At 56.0% G+C, this 20,385-nt stretch overlaps 2 protein-coding genes across 2 annotated transcripts in view; one reads left to right on the forward strand and one right to left on the reverse strand.

Annotated features, from left to right (window-relative positions):
- Window positions 1-17,079, forward strand: part of DUOX1 (dual oxidase 1) — a 30,108-nt gene extending 13,029 nt beyond the window's left edge. The window contains 17 exon segments of the mRNA XM_004380743.1: window positions 289-306; window positions 1,727-2,049; window positions 2,317-2,410; window positions 2,662-2,837; window positions 4,384-4,453; window positions 4,893-5,018; window positions 5,612-5,790; window positions 6,251-6,481; window positions 7,133-7,232; window positions 7,488-7,537; window positions 8,973-9,100; window positions 13,575-13,728; window positions 14,129-14,361; window positions 14,633-14,791; window positions 16,008-16,163; window positions 16,264-16,392; window positions 16,957-17,079. Coding sequence (XP_004380800.1) covers window positions 289-306; window positions 1,727-2,049; window positions 2,317-2,410; window positions 2,662-2,837; window positions 4,384-4,453; window positions 4,893-5,018; window positions 5,612-5,790; window positions 6,251-6,481; window positions 7,133-7,232; window positions 7,488-7,537; window positions 8,973-9,100; window positions 13,575-13,728; window positions 14,129-14,361; window positions 14,633-14,791; window positions 16,008-16,163; window positions 16,264-16,392; window positions 16,957-17,079 — 2,449 coding nt within the window.
- A 2,481-nt stretch (window positions 17,080-19,560) lies between these two features.
- The window catches only part of SHF (Src homology 2 domain containing F), a 31,359-nt gene continuing 30,534 nt past the window's right edge, over window positions 19,561-20,385 (reverse strand). Inside the window, exon 8 of the mRNA XM_012556735.2 lies at window positions 19,561-20,008. Coding sequence (XP_012412189.1) covers window positions 19,822-20,008 — 187 coding nt within the window. The 3' untranslated portion in view covers window positions 19,561-19,821. The remainder of the gene's footprint in view (window positions 20,009-20,385) is intronic.

The following is a 20,385-nucleotide window of genomic DNA, read 5'->3' on the forward strand; positions in this document are numbered from 1 at the left end:
AGCTTGGGAGCAGCACAGTGGAGTGGAAGGAGCATGGGAGATGTACAATAAATACATCATGGTCCTCCCACTGAAGGGCTTTATCATCCCACTGGGAAGATGGGACACGCATAGAATGAGCAGCAAAGAATGACACTGCAAAAGTGATCCCGGAAGTAAGTGGTCTAGGAGATCAGAAAAGGTAGCGAGCCTTCAGGCTGGTGTACTGTCATGGTGGAGGTGAGATTTGGCAAGGCCTCAAAGGTTGGAAAAGTTTTGGCTCAGAAAAAAGGGGCAGGAAGGACTGAGCAGAGGTGCCCATGAAAGGTCAAAAAATGAATACTTGAGGAGAAGGAGCAGGGTTGGCTGGCTGAGGAGAGGGTTCACGAGGTGTTGTTAGTTGCTGTTGAGTTAACTTCAACTCATGGCGACCTTATGTATAACAGAGCAAAACATTGCCCCATCATTATAATCACTGATACGTTTGAGCCCATTCTTGGGGCTATTGTGTCAATCAATCTCACTGAGGATTTCCCTCATTTTAGCCGACCCTCTACTTCACCAAACATGATGTCTTTTTTCTAGAAATTGAGCTCATAAGGGGAAGCTACTCTTTAATGATCATTTACTATGTGCCAGGCACACGTCTTACGTCATTTCGTCTTCAAACAAGTTGAACTTGAGCATGTACAAGGACAGAGCAAGACCCAAGGAAGCTCAGGGTGGGTGGGTTGGCAGCACCTTTGAAGACTCTCATTGGCAGCCATCGGCTGGTGACTATTGCAGGGCTCAGGCAGGACCTGGACACCTCCACTCTGTCCAGGATGCATCAGGGATATGGGCATTCCTGCTGTATCCTGGGGGTGGCTGCCAGTTCCTCGTGTCTATACAGTGCTTTCAACTTTTCAAAACATTTTCCACACAACCTGTCTTGTTGCTTCTCACGATAACCCTGTGAGATAAGTAGGGCAGATGAGGAAAAGAATCCCAGGCAATTGAAGAGATTTGCATGAGCTCACACAGTGAGCAGGTGGCAAAGTTGGGACATGAACCTGGGTGTCTTCCCTCTAGCCCCAGGCTCTTTCCACTAAAGCACCTCGTTTGAAACAACAAGGTTGCTTGGACTAATCAGGCTGAGCTAGGGGCTTACAGGCAGGAAATTCAGGCCCCGTGGCCTGCAGCCTGCCTGCTTCCCTCACTGTCTGTTTTCCCCACCGGGTAGTCTGGATATGGCCTGTGATGAGAATTTCCCTTTCCCATGCCCAACTTTTCCTCAGCCCAGCTGAGGCCCTGTCTTAGTCACAACTTTCTTGGATGCAGGTAATAGAAACCTACTCAAGCTGGCATTGGCAAAAGGGAGTTGACTCTGAGCATGCACGTTGTCCCAGGAATTGCAAAGGGAGGACTGTAGACTGGCCTCCAAAGGGATCAGGAAAGGGAAAGCTGGCAGCAAACGAGGCCACTCCTCCTCAGGCTGCCTCTGCTTTCTCTGTGCCTCTGTTTCATTCCCTCTCTGAGCCCTTCAGAGGGTGGTCTGTAACTTCTGACAGCAGACTGCTGAAGCCTCTCAGTGTGAATTCCAGAAGACTCTGAATTCCCTCAATTCCAGGTCCCCAGCTTGGGTCAAGTGTGCATCCCTGGTCCAGTCAGCTAAGGCAGAGGGCCAGGACTCTGTAGACCAAACATGGCCCCAGGGACCCACCCACAGGGCTGACAGGGTGCTGTTTACGGGAGGCGGTGCAAGCAGACACCTAAAAAGGTGGCTCCTGTAAGCCTCAATTGGCCTTCAAGTCAACAAAGTCTTGCCTCCTTCTCTCCCTTCCTCTGTCACTGGCCAAGTGCAGGTGCTGGACATTAACCAGGCAGACGCAGGGACCCTGCCCCTGGACTCCTCGCAGAAGGTGCGGGAGGCCCTGATGTGCGAGCTGAGCAGGGCCGAGTTTGCCGAGTCTCTCGGCCTCAAGCCGCAGGACATGTTTGTGGAGTCCATGTTCTCTCTGGCCGACAAGGATGGCAATGGCTACCTGTCCTTCCGGGAGTTCCTGGACATCCTGGTGGTCTTCATGACAGGTGAGGGTGGAGGGAGTGATTTTCCAGAGAGAAGAGGATGGACAGGCTGGGAACCGAGGCTGGAGTGTGACTGACTTGCTGGAGATGGGGGAGCAGTGGGGGCAGGTCTCCAGCCATGGCAGATGTCTGGGAGCACCTAGGTAGGGGTCAGGAAGCAGAGTTACCCCTGCCGTGTTCAGCATTGGGTCACACCAACGGGAGGCTCCTTCTTGCCAGGGTTCAGGCAGGTGGGCTGGGGCTCTCTTAAAGGGTTCCTCCTTCTTCCAGGCTCCCCTGAGGAGAAGTCTCGCCTTATGTTCCGCATGTATGACTTCGATGGGAATGGTCTTATTTCTAAGGATGAGTTTATCAGGATGCTAAGGTTGGTCCAATGGGACAGTCAGGAAAGTGGGCCTATGCAGGGGCTGCTGGGAAAGGAGGTGGGACATGAAGGAGAGAGCAAAGGGGCCTCCTCCTTACCCATAGATCCCGAAACTGTTAGAGCTACTAGTGGGCTCAGGGTTCAGCCAGTCTGGGCCCCTCCACGTGGCCTCTGAAGGCCTGGTGGGATGGTCATTCTAGGACCTAGGCCCCTCCTCAGGCCCTGATGGCTCCTGTCTTCCCCAACCCCAGGTCTTTCATTGAGATCTCTAACAACTGCCTGTCCAAGGCCCAGCTGGCCGAGGTGGTGGAGTCCATGTTCCGGGAGTCGGGCTTCCAGGAAAAGGAGGAGCTGACATGGGAGGACTTCCACTTCATGCTGAGGGACCACGACAGCGAGCTCCGCTTCACACAGCTCTGCGTCAAAGGTGGGGTGGCCTGGTGGGTAAGGCCGACTTATCCACATACTTTTAGGAGACCACAAACATGTTTTGTTTATTTGAAAATCAGAAGAAAACGTGAGTGTTGGGTTGAGGGGGTGTTCTCGTTTTGTTTGCCATTATATCCCCCGTAGTGCTGAGTGCGTGAAGACCTGCTTCTTTGTCCCGTCTCCTACTTCCTGCCCCACCTGTGTCTGACTCAGGTGGGTGGGAGTAGAGTTGAAGAGGAGTATGCAGGTAGCAGGCAGGGGGGTTGCCTCTGGCCTGCTCTGAGCTGTTATGGTGTCTTCTCAGTTTAGGATTCTCAGTGGGACATGTTGAGACCAAACCCAGCTCCTCCCAGAATTGTGAGAACTTGAGGGGCCTGAGGAGCCTCAGTGAGGAAGGGAGCAAACAAGACACAGATGTGCTTCTGGTCAGGGCTGCCCTTGTCCAGGGGTCCGGGGGCGAGGGAGAATTGTAGAGAAGAGACCCAGTACTCCTGATTCTGCAGCTTTTCACCTTTCCCAGGCAGCCAGGCAGCGGGCACCTGGTCCTGAGAGCAGACACAGGCATCTGGAAGTGAGCCCAGTTGGCAGAGTCCCTGGAACAGCCAGCCCCTGCCTGGGGTGGAGAGTAGGACCAGGCTTGGGGAAGGAGGATTAAATAGAAAGTTAACACTGAGTATTGTTTTGTTTGCTTTTAATAGTCGTTGTGATTTACTGTTTCCCCCAAGTTTTATTTTGAAAAATGTTAAATCTACAGAAAAGGTGCAAGAATAGTACAACCACCATCCCTATGCCCTCCATCTGGATCTGCCAGTTGTTACCGTTTTGCCACATTTTATGTTTGCTGAGCCACTTGGGAGTACGTATAGACATCTACACTTTGCTTTGAACGCTGTGGTTTCACTGAGTTGAGCTTAATCACTTTTGGCCTCTGGGCTATAGACCAGGGTAATCTCAGGGTTGTTTTAGAACTTGGAAGTGACCTGGAGATTCCCAGGCCTCTGGTGAGAACCTGGATTTACAGCTCAATCCTGCCCTGCCCCTCAGCCCTTATCCCGGACAGGCGACAATAGAGCAGCTCCTCTTTTTTGTCCCCAACATTTTATTATGAACACTTTCAAACAGAAAATTTGAAAAAATTTTACGGTGATTTCCCCATAGACAGGCCAGCTAGATTGAACTCCTGGGAGGGTTTAAGCTAGAGAGCTTTAAGTATGGTTTTTGTGGCGAGATGGGTTTAGCAGGCAGGTTACATAAAATTCCTGAACTCTACCCCCATAAGCCTGATACCAGCCCCAGGAGTGGGACTGAAGGTGGACACACTCAGGGGAGCCTGCCTGGCCAATGTTGTTTCCAGCCCTCTCCCTGCCCCTGGGGCTGGATCCAGCTCCCACTGGGGAAAAGCGCTGGGGCCTGGGCCCCCAGAGGCAGGGCCTTCACTGGTCAGCGACCTTCTGAAGTGTACGGACATGGGCAGGGGGCGCTGTGCATTTGAGCCAGGCCCTCCTGGGTCCTGAGCTTCTCCCGAGCCCAGCTCTGCATTGCAGGGGTGGAGGTGCCTGAAGTCATCAAGGACATGTGCCGGCGTGCCTCCTACATCAGCCAGGAGCAGATCTGGTGAGCCCCCATCTGGGAAGGCTGGAGGCAGAGGGTGGGATTGGGGAGCTGCTCTTTCTCTCCCCAGAATGACTGGGACCAGAGCTGCCACTAGCCTGTATATTACCTGTGTACAAATGAGAGAAAGGTGCCTCTTACTCTAGGTGGATGCAGCCCTGCACCGGGATATGTGACCTAGTGGGCATACAGCTGGCTGGATTTCAGCGTTTCCTTGTTGCCTGGGCCAGATGCCCATGTAAAGGGCACAGCCGTATGTGGTGGCCTTGACCTGGACCCCTAGGACCCGACTCCTTTGCTGAGTCTCTGTGGGAATGCCTGCTGTTGCCTGGCTGAGAGATGGGACCTTTCCTTGACAGTGTGGGTCTGGAGGCAGACCAGGAGCGGCAGGGGATAGAGTGGCTAGGTATCAGGGTACTATATCCTGCCATTTCTGCCCCAGTCCTTCTCCCAGAGTGAGTGCCCGCTGTTCCCGCAGCGACCTTGAGGCCGAGCTGACACCACAGAGAGTGCCGTGCCCCATGGACACAGACCCTCCCCAGGAGATTCGCCGGAGGTTTGGCAAGAAGTAGGTCTGTTCCTCTGCTTAACCCCAGGCAGTTCATCCCATCCCTGCAGCAAAGATACATTGATTACTCAGTGCCAGGCACTGTGCTAAGCACCGGGGGTGCAGGCAGAATAGAGAGTCCATGCCCAAGGACATCACAGTCAGATGAGATAGTCCCCTACGTTTCTAATTACCATATCCCACTGATGAATGTTATAATGGCAGTAAGCGCAAGGGGCTTTGGAGCTCAGAGAAAGCACTCACCTCTGCCTGGGAGATCAGGGAAGGCTTCCTGGAGGAAGGATCCTTTGAGTCTCCAGAAAAGCCTGATGGGGGTTGGGAGCTACAGAAGGGAGAGGACTCTTCTCAGTGGGAGTGGGCACTGAGCTAGACAGAGCGTATCCCCAGGGATGAGCTGACCCACTAAGTGACTACTTGGGAAGCGTCCCTCACCAACAGCCTGCTTGCGGAGTGCGGTATAGCCCTTGAGGTCTGAACCCCGCTTGGCAAGACGCTCTTGGCGCCCCCGGCCCCGCACCCGTCTCTCTAGGGAGACCGCCTCCACTGCTGCCGCGTTCGAGGGGGGTTAAGAGCCAAGGCTCTCTGTCTCCCAGGGTAACGTCATTCCAGCCACTGCTGTTCACCGAGGCGCACCGAGAGAAGTTGCAACGCAGCCGCCGCCACCAGAATGTGCAGCAGTTTAAACGCTTCATTGAGAACTACCGGCGCCACATTGGCTGCGTGGCAGTGTTTTACGCCATCGCCGGCGGGCTTTTCCTGGAAAGGGGCTACTGTGAGTGACAGGCCGCCCGCGGCATGGCTACGATCCTTGACAGCCCCAGGCGGGGAGTGAGAAAGGACCTCCCTCTGGGGCGTGGCCTGCGATAAGTGACAGCCCTGGGGGTGGAGCCTACTTTGAGAAAGGGCACCCCGGGGCGTGGCCTGTGATAAATGACAGCCCTGGGGGTGGAGCCTACTTGAGAAATGCCGCCTCCGGGGCGTGGCTTGTGATAAGTGGCAGCCTTGGGGGTGGGGCCTACTATGAGAAAGGACACCTCCGGGGCGTGGCCTTCGATAGGTGCTGGCCACAGGGAAGGGGCTGACTCTGGGTGACAGGCTACCAAGAGTGGGACCTGCTAAAATGAAGAGCCTGCGGGGGAGGCCTGTTACGAGTGCTGGCCGGCGGTCAATGACTTGCCTAACCAGCTCTCCCCTCTGCGCTGACCGCGTCCCCTGCCTGGGTCCCTCTGCAGACTATGCCTATGCCGCACACCACACGGGCATCACGGACACCACCCGCGTGGGCATCATCCTGTCGCGGGGTACGGCGGCCAGCATCTCCTTCATGTTCTCCTACATCCTGCTCACCATGTGCCGCAACCTCATCACCTTCCTGCGGGAGACCTTCCTCAACCGCTACGTGCCCTTCGACGCCGCCGTGGACTTCCACCGCCTCATCGCCTCCACTGCCATCGTCCTCACAGGCAGGGCCTGCGTCCTGGGGATTCTCGCCATGCTTTCCCACTGCTTGCTGCCTTCGCCGCCTCTGGGCGCCCCCTTTCCATCTTCTTGCCCTTTGACGCTGGCCTTTCCTGCTCCTCCTGCAGGCCTTTTTCTCCTCTTTTGTGCTTTTCTTTCCATTTTGCTTCTCTGCCTGCTCTTTTCTTCAGTGTAAATCTCGGACGTCTTCTCAGTTAGGATGGAGCTGGCAGTCATGAAGTCAGCCCAGGAGCCCAGGAGCCCCTCACTGCCCCATGAGTGCCTCTACCCAGGCTTTCAAGGGCACTTCACCAGCCTCCAGCGGACACAGCCGGAACACCCCAGGATGACTGCACATGTGTTCTCTCTCCCAGAGTTGTTTATATTTTAAAACATGACTCTGGGAGAGAAACCATAGGAATGAACTTCTACTGGTGTAATTTCAGACTCATGTGGTTACGTTCATGTATAGTGTGCATACTGGTGGGCACGGAGAGAAGGACCAAGAGTGACTGCAGATCAGGAGTCCAGATCCCAAGGGTTCTTCCTCAAGCTCCCAATTGTGCTTGGGCGTGGTTTCCACTTTGGGCTGAATAGGTGGAGCTACCTGCCTGGGCTGTCTCAGGCTCACCCCCACCCTGCCTGCTCTTCCTTAGTCTTACACAGTGCTGGCCATGTGGTGAATGTGTACCTGTTCTCCATCAGCCCCCTCAGCGTCCTGGCCTGCCTCTTCCCTGGCCTCTTTCATGACGACGGGTGAGTGTGTGTGTATGGCAAGGGGTAATTCTCTTGGATGGTAAGAAGCAAATTCTCTTGGCCCAGAGGAGAATGTCACCCCCCAGGGTATGGGGCAGACTCCACAGGATACGTGAGACAGGCTCAATGACCAACCCAAGCTGGCAGTAGAAGGGGACACTAGTGCCTGGGTTGGGGGGCCTCCTCTGGAGGGTCCTTTCTGGAAATCCCAGGGGTCTCCTCTCAGGGTCCTTCCCTGCTGTCCCTTCTCCACAGGTCTGAGTTCCCCCAGAAATATTACTGGTGGTTCTTCCAGACTGTGCCAGGTGAGAATGTTTCCTTCCTGCTCCGTGAATTTCTGGGCCTAGCTCCAAGTGCCAGGCTCTGGATTCTGTCTGCCACGGGGGAAGCCCAGACTCCCTCATCTCTCACAGACAGCCAAGCTCTGCACCCTGGCCTTTGAGGCTGCTCCCCGCAGTTGGAGACTTTGCATTCCCAATCCTCCCCTCAGGAGCCTGGCTAGGCTCCCACCCACACTGTGCGCCAGTTTCTCCTTCTGTGAAATGAGAGTGGACTCCTCCCGCACACACCTACCATGACAGGAACGTGGAGGAATCCTGTGTCCCAGATGCCTGGGGGAGGGACTGGGCTCTTTGTCAAGCCAGACAAAGGCCCACCCTCCCCTCGTAGTTTGTCTTGACAAGGGCTGTTTAGGAGCATATTCCTAACTCCCCATAAACACCCATTTCAGAGCTCTTAGCTGTGAATCTATTCAAACTGTTCTTGAACTATTTATATTTTCAGTCTGTTCCCTCCCTGAGGTAACACATTTCCTGCATGTGCTCTTCTCTGTGAAACACAGCATGGCCTTTTTTGTGTCTTTTTTAATCCTAAAATGATCTGCTTTGAACTTGAGAAGGTTCTTGCTAATTCCCGCACTCTGGGATTCAGCGGATCAAGTTGTGTGCATGCTCTCCTCTCGGTTCAGGACTTAGGCTTTGATCAGATCCCTTCTTAACCTTTGCTTTTTCGAACTGTAGGGCTCTAATCTTCCTAATTCCTGCCTTTCTCCTCCTTGAACCCTCAGGGGAGCCATCCTCCCCCTCCTTTGCTCCCATCCCCCCAGCTCCCTGAGTTGCTTCCCGATACCCGTGTCTGAAATCCCTCCTGGACTGAGGGGATGCCAGTGACGATGAGCAGGGACAGGATGACCCCACTGTCACTGATGGTGCAGCTCAGTGGCAGTGCCAGGCTCGTGCTGCGTGCTGTGGTGGCCAAGTGGAGCAGTGCAGGGACCTGGGCCAGCTTTGCCTGCCGGACGGCAGGGCCTTCGATTTCCAGGATCTGGCCCAGGGTAGAGGCTCTATGCATTGCTTCACTCAGCACACGTGTAGGTACGGCCCATGGTGTGCTGCACCCTGCGCTAGGGTCAGGGGATTCAGCGGTGAACTAGCCTAGCCTGGCTCCTGCTCTTGTGGACCTCAGAGTCAGGAAAGTGACAGACATGGAACAAGAATGACACAGATGCTTGAAAAATGACAATTGTGACACAGGCTGTGAAGGACCAGTAGAGTCTGCTGAAATGAAAAGTGCCTGTGACCAGAGGTGTGGGGGGACGGGAACAGAGGAGGATGCTGGGGCTGTCCCACCACCACCCTGGGCAGTGGTGTGCAGGTGGGACCCTGACCCTTGGAAGCCTCAGAAAAGCCCCCTCTGGAAGGCACTGCTCCTTTGCCTTTCATCCTCAACTTCTCTCCACAGGCCTTACGGGGGTTATACTGCTCCTGGTGCTGGCCATCATGTATGTCTTCGCCTCCCACCACTTCCGCCGCCGCAGCTTCCGGGGCTTCTGGCTGACCCACCACCTCTACATCCTGCTCTACATCCTGGTGAGGACTGTTGGCTATGAGCCAGGCAAGGGGCGTCTGGGCCAGACGTTCCCAGGGAGGCAGTGAAGGCTGGGACATCAGGTCTCCATCCCCTGAGCTATTCCGAATATTCTTTCACTTCCCCACATCATTCTTAAAAGACAGAGATTAGTATGGGGCCTGCCAGTAGGCTGACCCCAATAAGTAGCACTTGGAAGAATGACTCCCCAGCATGGGGTTTGCAGTAGCAGCCCCGCCAGGCTGATCTACATTCCTCACCGACACCCCCACATCATTTCTGCCTAGCCAGTCGGTCCCCACTTTGGGTGGCTGGTTTGGGCTGCTGGGTGGACCTCCTGTACTCAAGGGAGCAGCACCTTTTCTAGAGGAACATAGCTCGAATGGATTCTGCCACTTTTGTTCCAATTCTGCTTTTTGGGGTGTTAGTTGGAGCCCTGGTGGCACAGTGGTTAAGAGCCAAATGGTCAGCAGTTCAAATCCACCAGCCACTCCTTGGAATCCCTGTGGGGCAATTCTGCTCTGTCCTGTAGGGTCGCTATGAGTCGGAATCAACTCAATGGCAACTGGTTTGGTTTTTGGTTAGTCACCCCACCCAGCTAAGTGCCACCTGTAAAGTTCATGAGCTTGTTCAAAATGTCTTCACTTAGACTGCTGATACAATGGATTTTTAAGACACCACCTGTCCCCCTTCCTTCTCCTTGACTTGGGCCCCTGCCTCCCTTCCTTCCCATTCCCAGCATGCTCCTCTGCTGTTCCCTTCATCCTCCCCTGCGGTTGGCATCAGCTGCTTCAGTTGGTCGGCTTCAGAGCTGACTGACCTGTGGCCCAGTGTCATATCTCTGCTCGCCTGCCTTCCTCAGGGACAAAGGCGGCTCCCCAAAGGCCACCTGAGGGCCTCGATGAAAAGCTAAACCAAGTCCCAAGGCCCCAGCTGTCCACACCAGTTTTCTTGGCTGGCAACTTTCAAGAAGCCCAGAGCCATAGGGCCACCCTGTTCATTACCTGCCTCCAGGCAGAACTCACTCAGGGCTCTCCCTCATCCAGAGACAAAGGGAGAGAGCCCACCATCACCTCAGTCAGGCTGGCTCCTGTTGCCAGACCTGCCTCCTCCCAGGTGCAGTTCTCACTGCTATGTAGAAGGATCTGTTTCATTCTTTCCTGTGCCTCAGCCCTTCATGGCTCTGAAGATGACTACCCTGTCCTGGTTTAGGATGTTTCCTAGAGCTGTTCATTTCAGAAGCTTCTTTGGAAGCTGTGGCTAATTTATCCCTTCCTCCACACCTTCCTGACGATGGGTGGAGCCCTAGCGTCCTGGGTCACTGTTTCTGTTGGGGGTGGAGATAATGTTCTTGTATCTGGTCATAAAGCAGCTTCTTTAAACTAGACGGGTGACCCAGAAGAGCGAACAGACTAGCCTCCTGGGGCCAAGACCCCTTTCTGATTTATCCCTAATTTGTGGGTTCAGAGCTGGCATTCAGAGCTGCCCTTCTGCCAGCAGAGAGGTTCGGATCTCAGAAAGGTGCAGCCCCCCTTCTGGGGAGTCCTAGCCCTAGAAGCTTGGGAGCAGCTCACCTGGGGGAGATTAGGACCAGAGCACCGTCTTCCCTCCCACTCATCCCAGGCACGGCCACTGGGCTGCGGGCAGAAAGTTACAAACAAAGGACTGCAGTGTAGAGAAGACCCTGGGGGAGGGTGTCCAGGCTCAAGATCCTGGCTGGAGAGGGCAGGGCTAGCATTGCAGAAGATGAGCTGGCTGCTCCCCTAACCCTTCAGCCAACCCTGAGTCTGCAGCGGCTTTGAGGTTTAAAAGTAAAGCCAACACAAAATGGGGCATATGAACAGAGGAGTATGAAGTCACCCTGCTGTTGTACTTGGCCTGGATCAATGCTCAGAAAGCCTCGGGGGAAAGCGTAGGCTCCACAGAGAAAGGAGAGCTTGGAGAAACCAGAGCTAGTTCAGAGATGAGCTCAGTCCTGTGGGGAAAGGTTCAAGAGTTTGGGAGCACTCAGCTGGAGGAAGGAAGGGCTGAATGAGGAACAGGATTCAGTTTAACAGGTATCTGTTGAGGGTCTAAGGAGCCCTGGTGGTGCAGTGGTTAAGCGCTTGGCTGTTAACCGAAAGGCTTCCGAGAGGCTGGTGGTTTGAACTCACCAGCCACTCCGTCGGAGAAAGGTGTGGCAGTCTGCTTCCACAAAGATTAACCAAGACCAAATCAAACCCGTTGCCATTGAGTCGATTCCGACTCATAATGACCTTATAGGACAGAGTAGAACTGCCCCATAGGGTTTCCAAAGCGAAGCTGGTGGATTCAAACTGCCGTTCTTTTGGTTAGCAGCCTGAGCCACTGTGCCGCCAGGGCTCCCTGTAAAGATTACAGCCTTGGAAATCCTGTGGGGCAATGCTACTCTGTCCTGTAGGGTTGCTAGGAGTGGGAATCGACTGGACGGCAATGGGATTGGTTGAGGGTCTGTTATGTACTAGCTCTGTGCTGGATGAGGAGGGGAGACTTCTAAACCTTATCTTTGAGGAACTTAAATTTGAAGCAGAGATAAGTGCCACACATGTGAAGTGATCAAAATGAACAGACAACACAGGATTAATTGCTGAGCTGAGGGCTCCAAACAGTGTTCCGGGAGCTTATCGAAAGGAGTTTCTTTGGGTTCAACTGGTTGGGGGAGGAGCTGGGATTTGGGCCAGGCCTTAAGGATAGATAAGCTGAGATTTGACTGGGTGGAGTGGAGACTGAAGAGCGTTCCAGGTGGAAGGAAGGGCCATGCAAAGAGGTGCGGAGGCAGGAATGCCGAAAGAATATTCAGGGGACAGAAGAGACGGACCTGGCTGTGAATGGCCACGGGAGATTAGGGGGTGGCAGGACATGCTAGCGGACATGTGCAGGCTGCAGCTGAAGCTGTGGCTCAGCTGAGAGGCCACACCACGTGGGTGAATGTAGAAAGAGAAGAGCAGAGAGGGTGAAGAAATCAGGCTTCAGTAACACCCATGATTGGGGGTAGGCGAAGGAATGATGCCAGCCAGGAAGTGAAAAGGGAGAGCCTGAGAGGGAAAGATGGAGAACCAGTAGAGCGCTATTGCAGAAGCCAGGGGAGAAGAGAGTGGTAAGGAAAGGGTAGTCATGGTGCCACAGGCCCTGGCAGTGAACGTGGTCAGAAAGGAGACCTTGGGACTTGACTATTTGTGGGTCTGGTGAGCATTCAGTGAGCAGGTCCTGAGGAGTGGTGGAGGCAGAAGTCAGACTGACCGGGACTCAGGAGCAAGCGAAGGGAGGGTTGGGGGCAGGTCACGTCTGGTTACTTGTTACACAAGCTTCTTTGAGAAAGGACCAGAGCTGGACAATACTTGTCAGTGACTTCATGGAAAGGGGGAGTAGTGAGTATCTTTAGTCTCCAAAAGGAAAGGATAAGTTGGAGAAACTCTTTTCATTGACTCAACCATTACTGAGTGCCTACCATGTGCCAGGGGAGCCTGGTGGCGCAGTGGTTAAGAGCAGTGGCTGCTAACGAAAAGGTCAGCAGTTCAAATCCACCAGCTGCTCCTTGGAAATGCTATGGGGCAGTTCTACTCTGTCCTACAGGGTTGCTGTGAGTTGGAATCGACTTGACAGCAATGGGATTTTTTAAGTTACCATGTGTCAGGCAGAAACCTCAGGAGCTGAGTATAGTGGCAAACAAGTGGGCGCAGTCCCTACTCCTACAGTCCAGTGGGGAAAACAAGGAGCACGTAAATGACTGAGCGAACAAAGTTACCATGGCTGACGACAGTGCTCTGAGGGGAGCTGACAGGGAGATGTGGTAGAAGACTGAGGGAAGGCCTGAGGAGGGGGCATTTCTGCTGAGCCCTGAAAAATGAGAGGGAGCCGTGGAAGAACCCAGGAAGGACATTCCAGGCAGAGAGAACCACGAGTGCAAAGGCCCTGAAGCAGAAAGCACCTGCCATGTTTGAGGAACAGTGAGGTGGGGGGAGATACTGGCAGGCAGAGGCCCGAGTGTCGCAAGGCCTTATAGTGAGTGCAGGGGGAAATCTTGTCAGGCTTTTTGAGCTGGAGATGACATGATATGATGAGCTTTTTATAAAGCCATACCGGCTGCCTGGGAGAGACAGGGTCACAGTGGGGCAAGAATCGCAGTGGTAGACCAGTTACACAGCCCTGTAGGAGTCCAGGTGACAGACTACGGGGGGGGGGGGCGGGGGGGGTCTCAGGGAGGCCACCTGACACCCGGTGGAGGTAGAAGGAAGTGCATGGCTTCTGGGTTTTTTCCAGGTAGCCTCATTCATCATGAATGTTTTGAGGGTGGAGTTGGGACTGGATAGGTTTTGGAGCACGGAAGAAGCATGATACATGGTGAGGTGGGGGCTGATGTGTTCGTGGGGTAGATGCAGGGCCTCAGGCCTGAGCTGGCCTCAGACCCTGTTGGGAATGTTGCTGGGTCTGCGTTATACTAACTGGCCATGTCTCCAGCTCATCATCCACGGCAGCTTCGCCCTGATCCAGATGCCCCGTTTCCACATCTACTTCCTGGTCCCAGCGCTCATCTATGGGGGGGACAAGCTGGTGAGCCTGAGCCGGAAGAAGGTGGAGATCAGCGTGGTGAAGGCAGAGCTGCTGCCCTCAGGTACAAGCCTGGAGGCTGTCTGGGGACCAGCTTGGTGGCACTGAAGATGCCGACAGGGCGGGGACAGAGCCTGGACCATGAAATCTCCTGGCCTGGCCCAGTGGAGGTGGCTCAAGGACTTAGGGTGGCAGAGGCAAGAGCTGGTAAGAGAAGCTCTTTGCCAGGGGACCTAAGTCTCTCTCACAACAGAGAGAAGGAGCCCAGGCCAGGCTGCCCCTTGCCCCTGTTGACCACCAGCCCCTGGGTGGGCTTGGCCCGTGGGGTATAATGGCTGCTGGTAGGGGGAGGCCTCCCATGTCGTGATCCAGAAGCAGAGCTGAGACTTCGGGTGGGGGACTCTCTGGAGGCCACATTATTGCTGGGTCAGAGCGGCAGCCTTCCGCCCACCACCCTTCCCCAGGAGTGACCCACCTGCGGTTCCAGCGGCCCCAAGGCTTTGAGTACAAGTCAGGGCAGTGGGTGCGGATTGCCTGCCTGGCTCTGGGCACCACTGAGTACCACCCCTTCACACTCACCTCTGCGCCCCATGAGGACACGCTCAGCTTGCACATTCGGGCAGCGGGGCCCTGGACCACCCGCCTCAGGGAGATCTACTCACCCCCGATGGGCGACGGCAGTGCAAGATACCCAAAGGTGCCCAGATCCAGGCCAGGCGTGCCACGTGCTCCCACCTCCCCTTAGCAGACCCTGGCCCTGAAGCACAGATTCCCCAGTGTTCCCCTTCCCCCCACCCAGACACTGGCTGTTCCCACTAATGCCCAAGGCTTCCTCCTCCCCCACTCCATAAACCTGGGTCAGGCTACCAGGGGTCTGCGGTACCATCTGCCTTTCCCTGCCTCCCACTTCTGGCTTCAGAATGATGGCGGTGGCCAAGCCTCACCCAGACCCACCCCCCTCTCTGCAGCTGTATCTCGATGGACCATTTGGAGAAGGCCACCAGGAGTGGCATAAGTTTGAGGTGTCAGTGCTGGTGGGAGGGGGCATTGGGGTCACCCCCTTTGCCTCCATCCTCAAAGACCTGGTCTTCAAGTCATCAGTCAGCTGCCAAGTGTTCTGTAAGAAGGTGAGTGCCCCTTTCTCCCACCAGCCATGGCCCCTCCTTCCTATCACTGTGCCCACCCGTCCCTCTCTCCTGCCTCTGCCTTTGGCCCCCATGATCTAGGCAAGGGCAAGATCTGAATGCCAAGACAGGTCAGGATACCCCTAAATCCTCAAGGAAGGAAAGAGGGTTCATAGATGCCTCAGGGCCCCTGCTGTTTAACAAGGCTGCCTCCCTCAGTGATGGGGTACCCCCACCTTGAATTTGCTTCTGGGAGTCCCTGTAAGCAGGGCTGGAGAGCGGTGTAGAAACCCATTTCTTCTTAACGGAGGAGACCAGCACTTGGAGCATTGTTGGTGTGGGGTTTGGGAGAGGGAAGGGCACACTCAGGGTGGGGCACTGGTGAAACTGGCTTGGCCCTCAAGAGGAGGACGAGGGGAGGTGGCAAGGCAGGGCTGGTGGGCCGGGCTGGCCCCAGGGACACAGCCCAGGCCTTCGGGCCCCCTCCACACTGATCCCTTTCACCCCAGCCTGGACCTGGTGGCAGGCCCCTGCTTGTCTCTCTGGGCCTGGCAGGTGAGTTAAGGGCACAGGAATCTGGCAGGCAGAGGCCCAACCCAAGTGCTGTCAGCACTCAGAGGTGATAGGCAGCTCTCCTCCTCTCTCTTGTCTGTGCAGCTCTGCCTCTGCTTCTCCCTCTCAGAAGCTGGAGGTGGACTCCCCTGAGGAGTGAGGCATCAAGGCAGCTTCTATCCCCCAGTCTCTCTCTGAGGCCATCCCCACCCCCTCCCTGAGGCTGCTCTGAGAAACACCCCTCAGCTGGGCCCTCTCATGTAGGCAGCCTCTAGGTGGGGACTCAGCAACCTGAGCAAGGCCCAGTGAAGGGAATGGCAGGTCAGGCTCAGTGTGAGGAACCTGCTTCCTGGGTCAGGCTCAGTGTGAGGGAGCTGCTTCCTATCAGGCTCAGTGTGAGGGAGCTGCTTCCCACGGGAGCAGACCTGCAGTTCACACTCGCCAAGGGGCCTTTCTCTGTTGCCCCAGGGTAACTCTCACACCCACCTCTCTATGCCCTGGGGTAGCTCCATCTCCTGCTTCAGAATCTGGCCCTGTGGCACCATACCCTATCTCCCCAGGCTTTTTTGACAGAAGAACAAGCTGACTGAGGTCAGAAGGGTTCTAATCCTGGGATGTCGGGAGCCTGAGCTGAGCTGGGTCCCAAGCTCGAGCATTGTGTCCCCAGATCTACTTCATCTGGGTGACAAGGACACAGCGGCAGTTCGAATGGCTGGCTGACATCATCCGGGAGGTGGAGGAGAATGACCGCCAGGACCTGGTGTCCGTGCACATCTACATCACCCAGCTGGCGGAGAAGTTCGACCTCAGGACCACCATGCTGGTACGTCAGGGCCAGCCAGGCAGGTGGGTGGGCCCCTGTCTGGGCTGGGCGCTGATCCTGGCTGTGCCTCATGTGACCTGCCCCTCTCCTTTCCCCCCAGTACATCTGTGAGCGGCACTTCCAGAAGGTGCTGAACCGGAGTCTGTTCACGGGCCTGCGCTCCATCACCCACTTTGGCCGTCCCCCCTTCGAGCCCTTCTTCAACTCCCTGCAGGAGGTCCACCCACAGGTCAGTCCTGCTGCATCTCCAGGTTCTCTTCACCTTTCTCATCTGGGGTCTAAACAAAGCCCAGGGAAGAAATAGGTGGCTGATGAGACCCCATCCCCTAGGAGATTGGTGGGGGTAATGGAATGGAAAAGGCTGGGTAGGGGTCACCCTGAGGGGTTAAGGGATGAGGCAGGGGGCAGGGACTTGCCACCTCTGAAGCCATGATGGCTTCAAAAAGAAGAGTTTAGTGATTGAGCTAGTCTGGCCATAAACTCAGAGCCACCCTTGCCCTGGACCCTGAGCTAGTAACCATAAACGGTGGACTAGCCCTAGTGAGACAATGAGCTATCCCTCGACCTGAGCATTGATTAACCTGGCCCTATCAGGAATACTGATTTAGCACTCACCAAAACTGAGCTCCCATTTATTAACGCTGAGCCAGCCCTCACCATGCAAACCCTCAAGAACACTGAGTGAACCCTCAGCATGGATTCTTGCTGGTCTTTATCAAGAAAAAGGAACTATGAACACTGAGCTAGCCCTGCCTCTGAGCACCAAGCTAGCCTCCACTTCTTCCCTCAACAGGTCCGGAAGATCGGGGTGTTTAGCTGCGGCCCCCCAGGCATGACCAAGAATGTGGAAAAGGCCTGTCAGCTCATCAACAAGCAGGACCGGACACATTTCTCCCATCATTATGAGAACTTCTAGGCCCCCTGCCCAGGCCTCCGCCCACCACCCAGCTGGGCAGAGATTTGGGCCCACACCTCACCTCCGTACTTCCTGTTTCTGGCTGCCTCAGCCTTCTCCCCTTCCCACCTCCCAAATTTGGTCTAAATGGTTGTCTAAACCATTTGGGTTCAGAGGCCCCCAGGCCAGAATTTGTCTCAGCCCGGAGAAGTTGGGGGGAGGGGGCAGGGCACTGCCTGGGGACAAGAGTTTGGGAGGTGAGAGAGCTATTATGCTTTGGGGCAAACTAAAGCCTCTTATTCCAGGCTAAGAAGAAAACAAACACACAATAACTCAAAAGGCTGGAGCTGACAGTGGTGTGTGTGTAGTGGGCTGTGAGCATGAGGATGAAGGATGGGAGCACAGATGCTGGCATCTTAGAGCCCCCTACCCCAGAACCTTCCCCTCCTTGGGGCTGCCTATTTTCAAAAGGGCTGGAAAATGCCTTGGAGGGGGCAGAGGCTGGAGCCACAGAGATGTACAGAGCCCCCTTCAGCACCCCAGACTAACAGTACAATTGATCTCCTCTCCCAGGTTTTCAACATGTACTCTAGTCAGACCCTAGCCCAGTACCCGTCTGTGCAGTTGTTTCCCCTCCCCATTCCATCTCTCATCTCCCTGCTCCGATAGTCTTCTTTACAAATAAATCACTTTTCTGCTCTCAGGGTTTCTTTATTCTGCTCTGGGGTCGGGTGGGGACCAGCAGAGGCCACTCACCCAGCCAGCTCACTAAGGCTGGTGCAGACATTCTCTCCTAGCCTGCCAAGTATCCACTGAATCAAGGACCCCTCCCCCACCTGGGGCTGCCGTTCTTAATGAAAGGCCTCTCAGGGTGGTTACTGTGAGGCTGCTGAAGCCCACTCAAGGGGGGACACATACAGAGGGGGTACAGTGGGCTGGATGCAGAGAAGAGGAACTGGGGGCAGGACACAGCCAGCACCCTCAGGGAGCCAGCATCCATCTGGCTTATTCCAGGACCTGGGTTACTCCCTGCCCTTCTCTGGGCAGTGGGAGAGCTGGGCACCTGTGCCTAACATGGGTCTTCCAGGTAGAGATGGGCCTCTGCTTTCCCATCGGCAACGTGCCTGGATGTTCTCCAAGTCTCCCAAAAGGTAGGGCAACCCTCTGTGAGGGAATTTCTGGAACAATGCCCGATTTCCAGTAATCCATTCTATTGTCCCCATAGAATTCGAACACTGGTCAGATTACATATCCTTGGTGTGGAGAAAACAGCCACAGGATTAGACTCCAAAATCCTGTGATTCACGCCACATTTGGGAGCTGCACGTTTAGTTTCTGAAAGTGGCCCTCATACTGTCTTCCCAGAACAGCCGTCTGCCTAGCGTGTTTGGCCTGTGAAGTGACCAGTATTTATTGCATCTCAGGGAGTTTCTGTTCAGTTTGCCCAGGAGGAGAGCGGGCCTTGAGTAGCCTGACAGCAGCTCCGCCTGGCGGCCCCGTGGGTAGTCCCCGGGCCTCTGAAAGTTTCAGATGTGGGCATGGACAGGGGCGCCGCCAGGGTCGCAGGCGGTTGTGGCCCCGCGCTCCGGTCATACGGTTACAGGCGCGGCCAGTAGGGGGCGCGCACGCCCGGCCCCGCCAGGCCCGACTTCGCGTCTGGAGCCGCAGCCCGGGAGGTCTCCCTAAGACGAAGCCCTCAGTTCAGGGTCCGGAGTGGGCGCAGGTGCCCCCAACTAATTCTCGAATGGAGCCGGGCCCAGGACAACCACCCCACCCCGCCCGGCCCGATTTCCCGCCTCCGCGGCGCGCGCCTTCCCTCGTTGCAGGGCGGCTCGCGCCCTCCCGCCTGGCGCGCTGCCTCTTTGTTTCTCCGCCGTCTCCCCTCCTCCCAGACAAATGGCTGTTGGCAGGAAATGGGATGCGCTCCTGGGGAGCCGCGCTCTTCGGAGCGGCGGGGAGGGGGCGCCGCGCGGCCGTTCGGCTCCGGGTGCCCCCAGCCGGGGCGGGGACGGCGGGGGATGTTTTGACATCTCGTCAAATAAAGGAACTTGATGCTTCGAAAGTGCTTTTCACAGCCGCCCAGTGTCTGCTCCCGAGCTGATTTATAAACAGAAATCTGCTTGCTTCCCTGCTCCCTCCCCCGTGGGCTGGGGGGCGGTGCCAGAGGCGCGGACGCGGCGGTGCCTGGCAGGGCTGCATTTATTGCCTCTGGCCCAGAGCCGGGGCGGCTCAGGGACTGCACAAGTTTCCTCGGGCCCGAGCCCTTCCCGCCTCTCCCCACCTCCCAGTGCCGTCTCCCGCCCAAGGGGCTGCCTTCCCCAACCCCGCCTCAGCCTCTGGGCGGAACCCTCCGGTGGTTTGCGGCTGGAGGCGGATAGGTGGTCAGGGAGTCCCTGTGCTCGCGTCCAACTCCACCCTCACTGACCCAGGGAGGAAGGGGTGGTGAGGATGGTCTCCGCCTCTGCCCTAGGGGCCGAAGGGGGCTGCAGCCAATCTCGAACTCCTCCAGAGACCTGCGGCTCTTGAGCCCTTTTCCTCCTGAAAGTGTCCTTTCTCCTCAGAATTTTCTCTACCCCCAGTTACAGCCACCTAACTCCTCAAGCCCGGGTAGCCCTTCCCCTTTGGAATAAATTAAGGAATCTCCAACTTCTACTGGATCCCAGGAGAGAAAGGGGAAAGTCTGCCAGGTCGCCACAACCCTCAGAGCGGGGACGGGCCTGTACAGGGCTGGGCCCAGGTCTGTCACGGTGCCGGGCCACACATCTACAAAGTCCGGATGGCCACAGGGTAGAGCAGGGACATGTGCTCAGCCCCCTTAATGGGCAGCTTGCGGCTGGCGTAGTGGTGCACGATTTCAGGGACGCTGCTGAAGGGCGGGCTGTTCTGGCCCAGCACATACTTGTGTTCCTTGGTCCGGGAGAGCTTCATGTGCATGAAGCCCTGACTGCTCCTGGGAAGAGGAGAGGAGACCCAGGTGAGTACGGGCTCTCCGCAGCCCTCCAACTAGCCATCCAATGGCTCCCCCATTCCACCCCCTCACCCCCACTGCAGCAAATGTGGTTCCAAACCCCGCTAAGCATGGGAGGTGACAGGGAGGCAGGGAGGGGGTGGAGGGGATTTTGTGAACAGGTAACAGCGGGCATTGGCTGTGGACAGGGCACTGGATATGCCAGCAATGTGTGTGTGGTGAGTGTATAGGGTGTGTGCAGGTGGAACCCGGAGCGGCCAGCACACCCACGCCCCTGAGACGTAGGCACCCCTGCCCTCCAGCTGGCTTACCCTCACCCTCTCTGAGCTATGGGGAAGATGCCTGTGGGGGGCTCCTGT

This window comes from Trichechus manatus, unplaced genomic scaffold (genome assembly GCF_000243295.1).
Source record: "Trichechus manatus latirostris isolate Lorelei unplaced genomic scaffold, TriManLat1.0 scaffold00076, whole genome shotgun sequence".
NCBI classification, from domain to species: domain Eukaryota; kingdom Metazoa; phylum Chordata; class Mammalia; order Sirenia; family Trichechidae; genus Trichechus; species Trichechus manatus.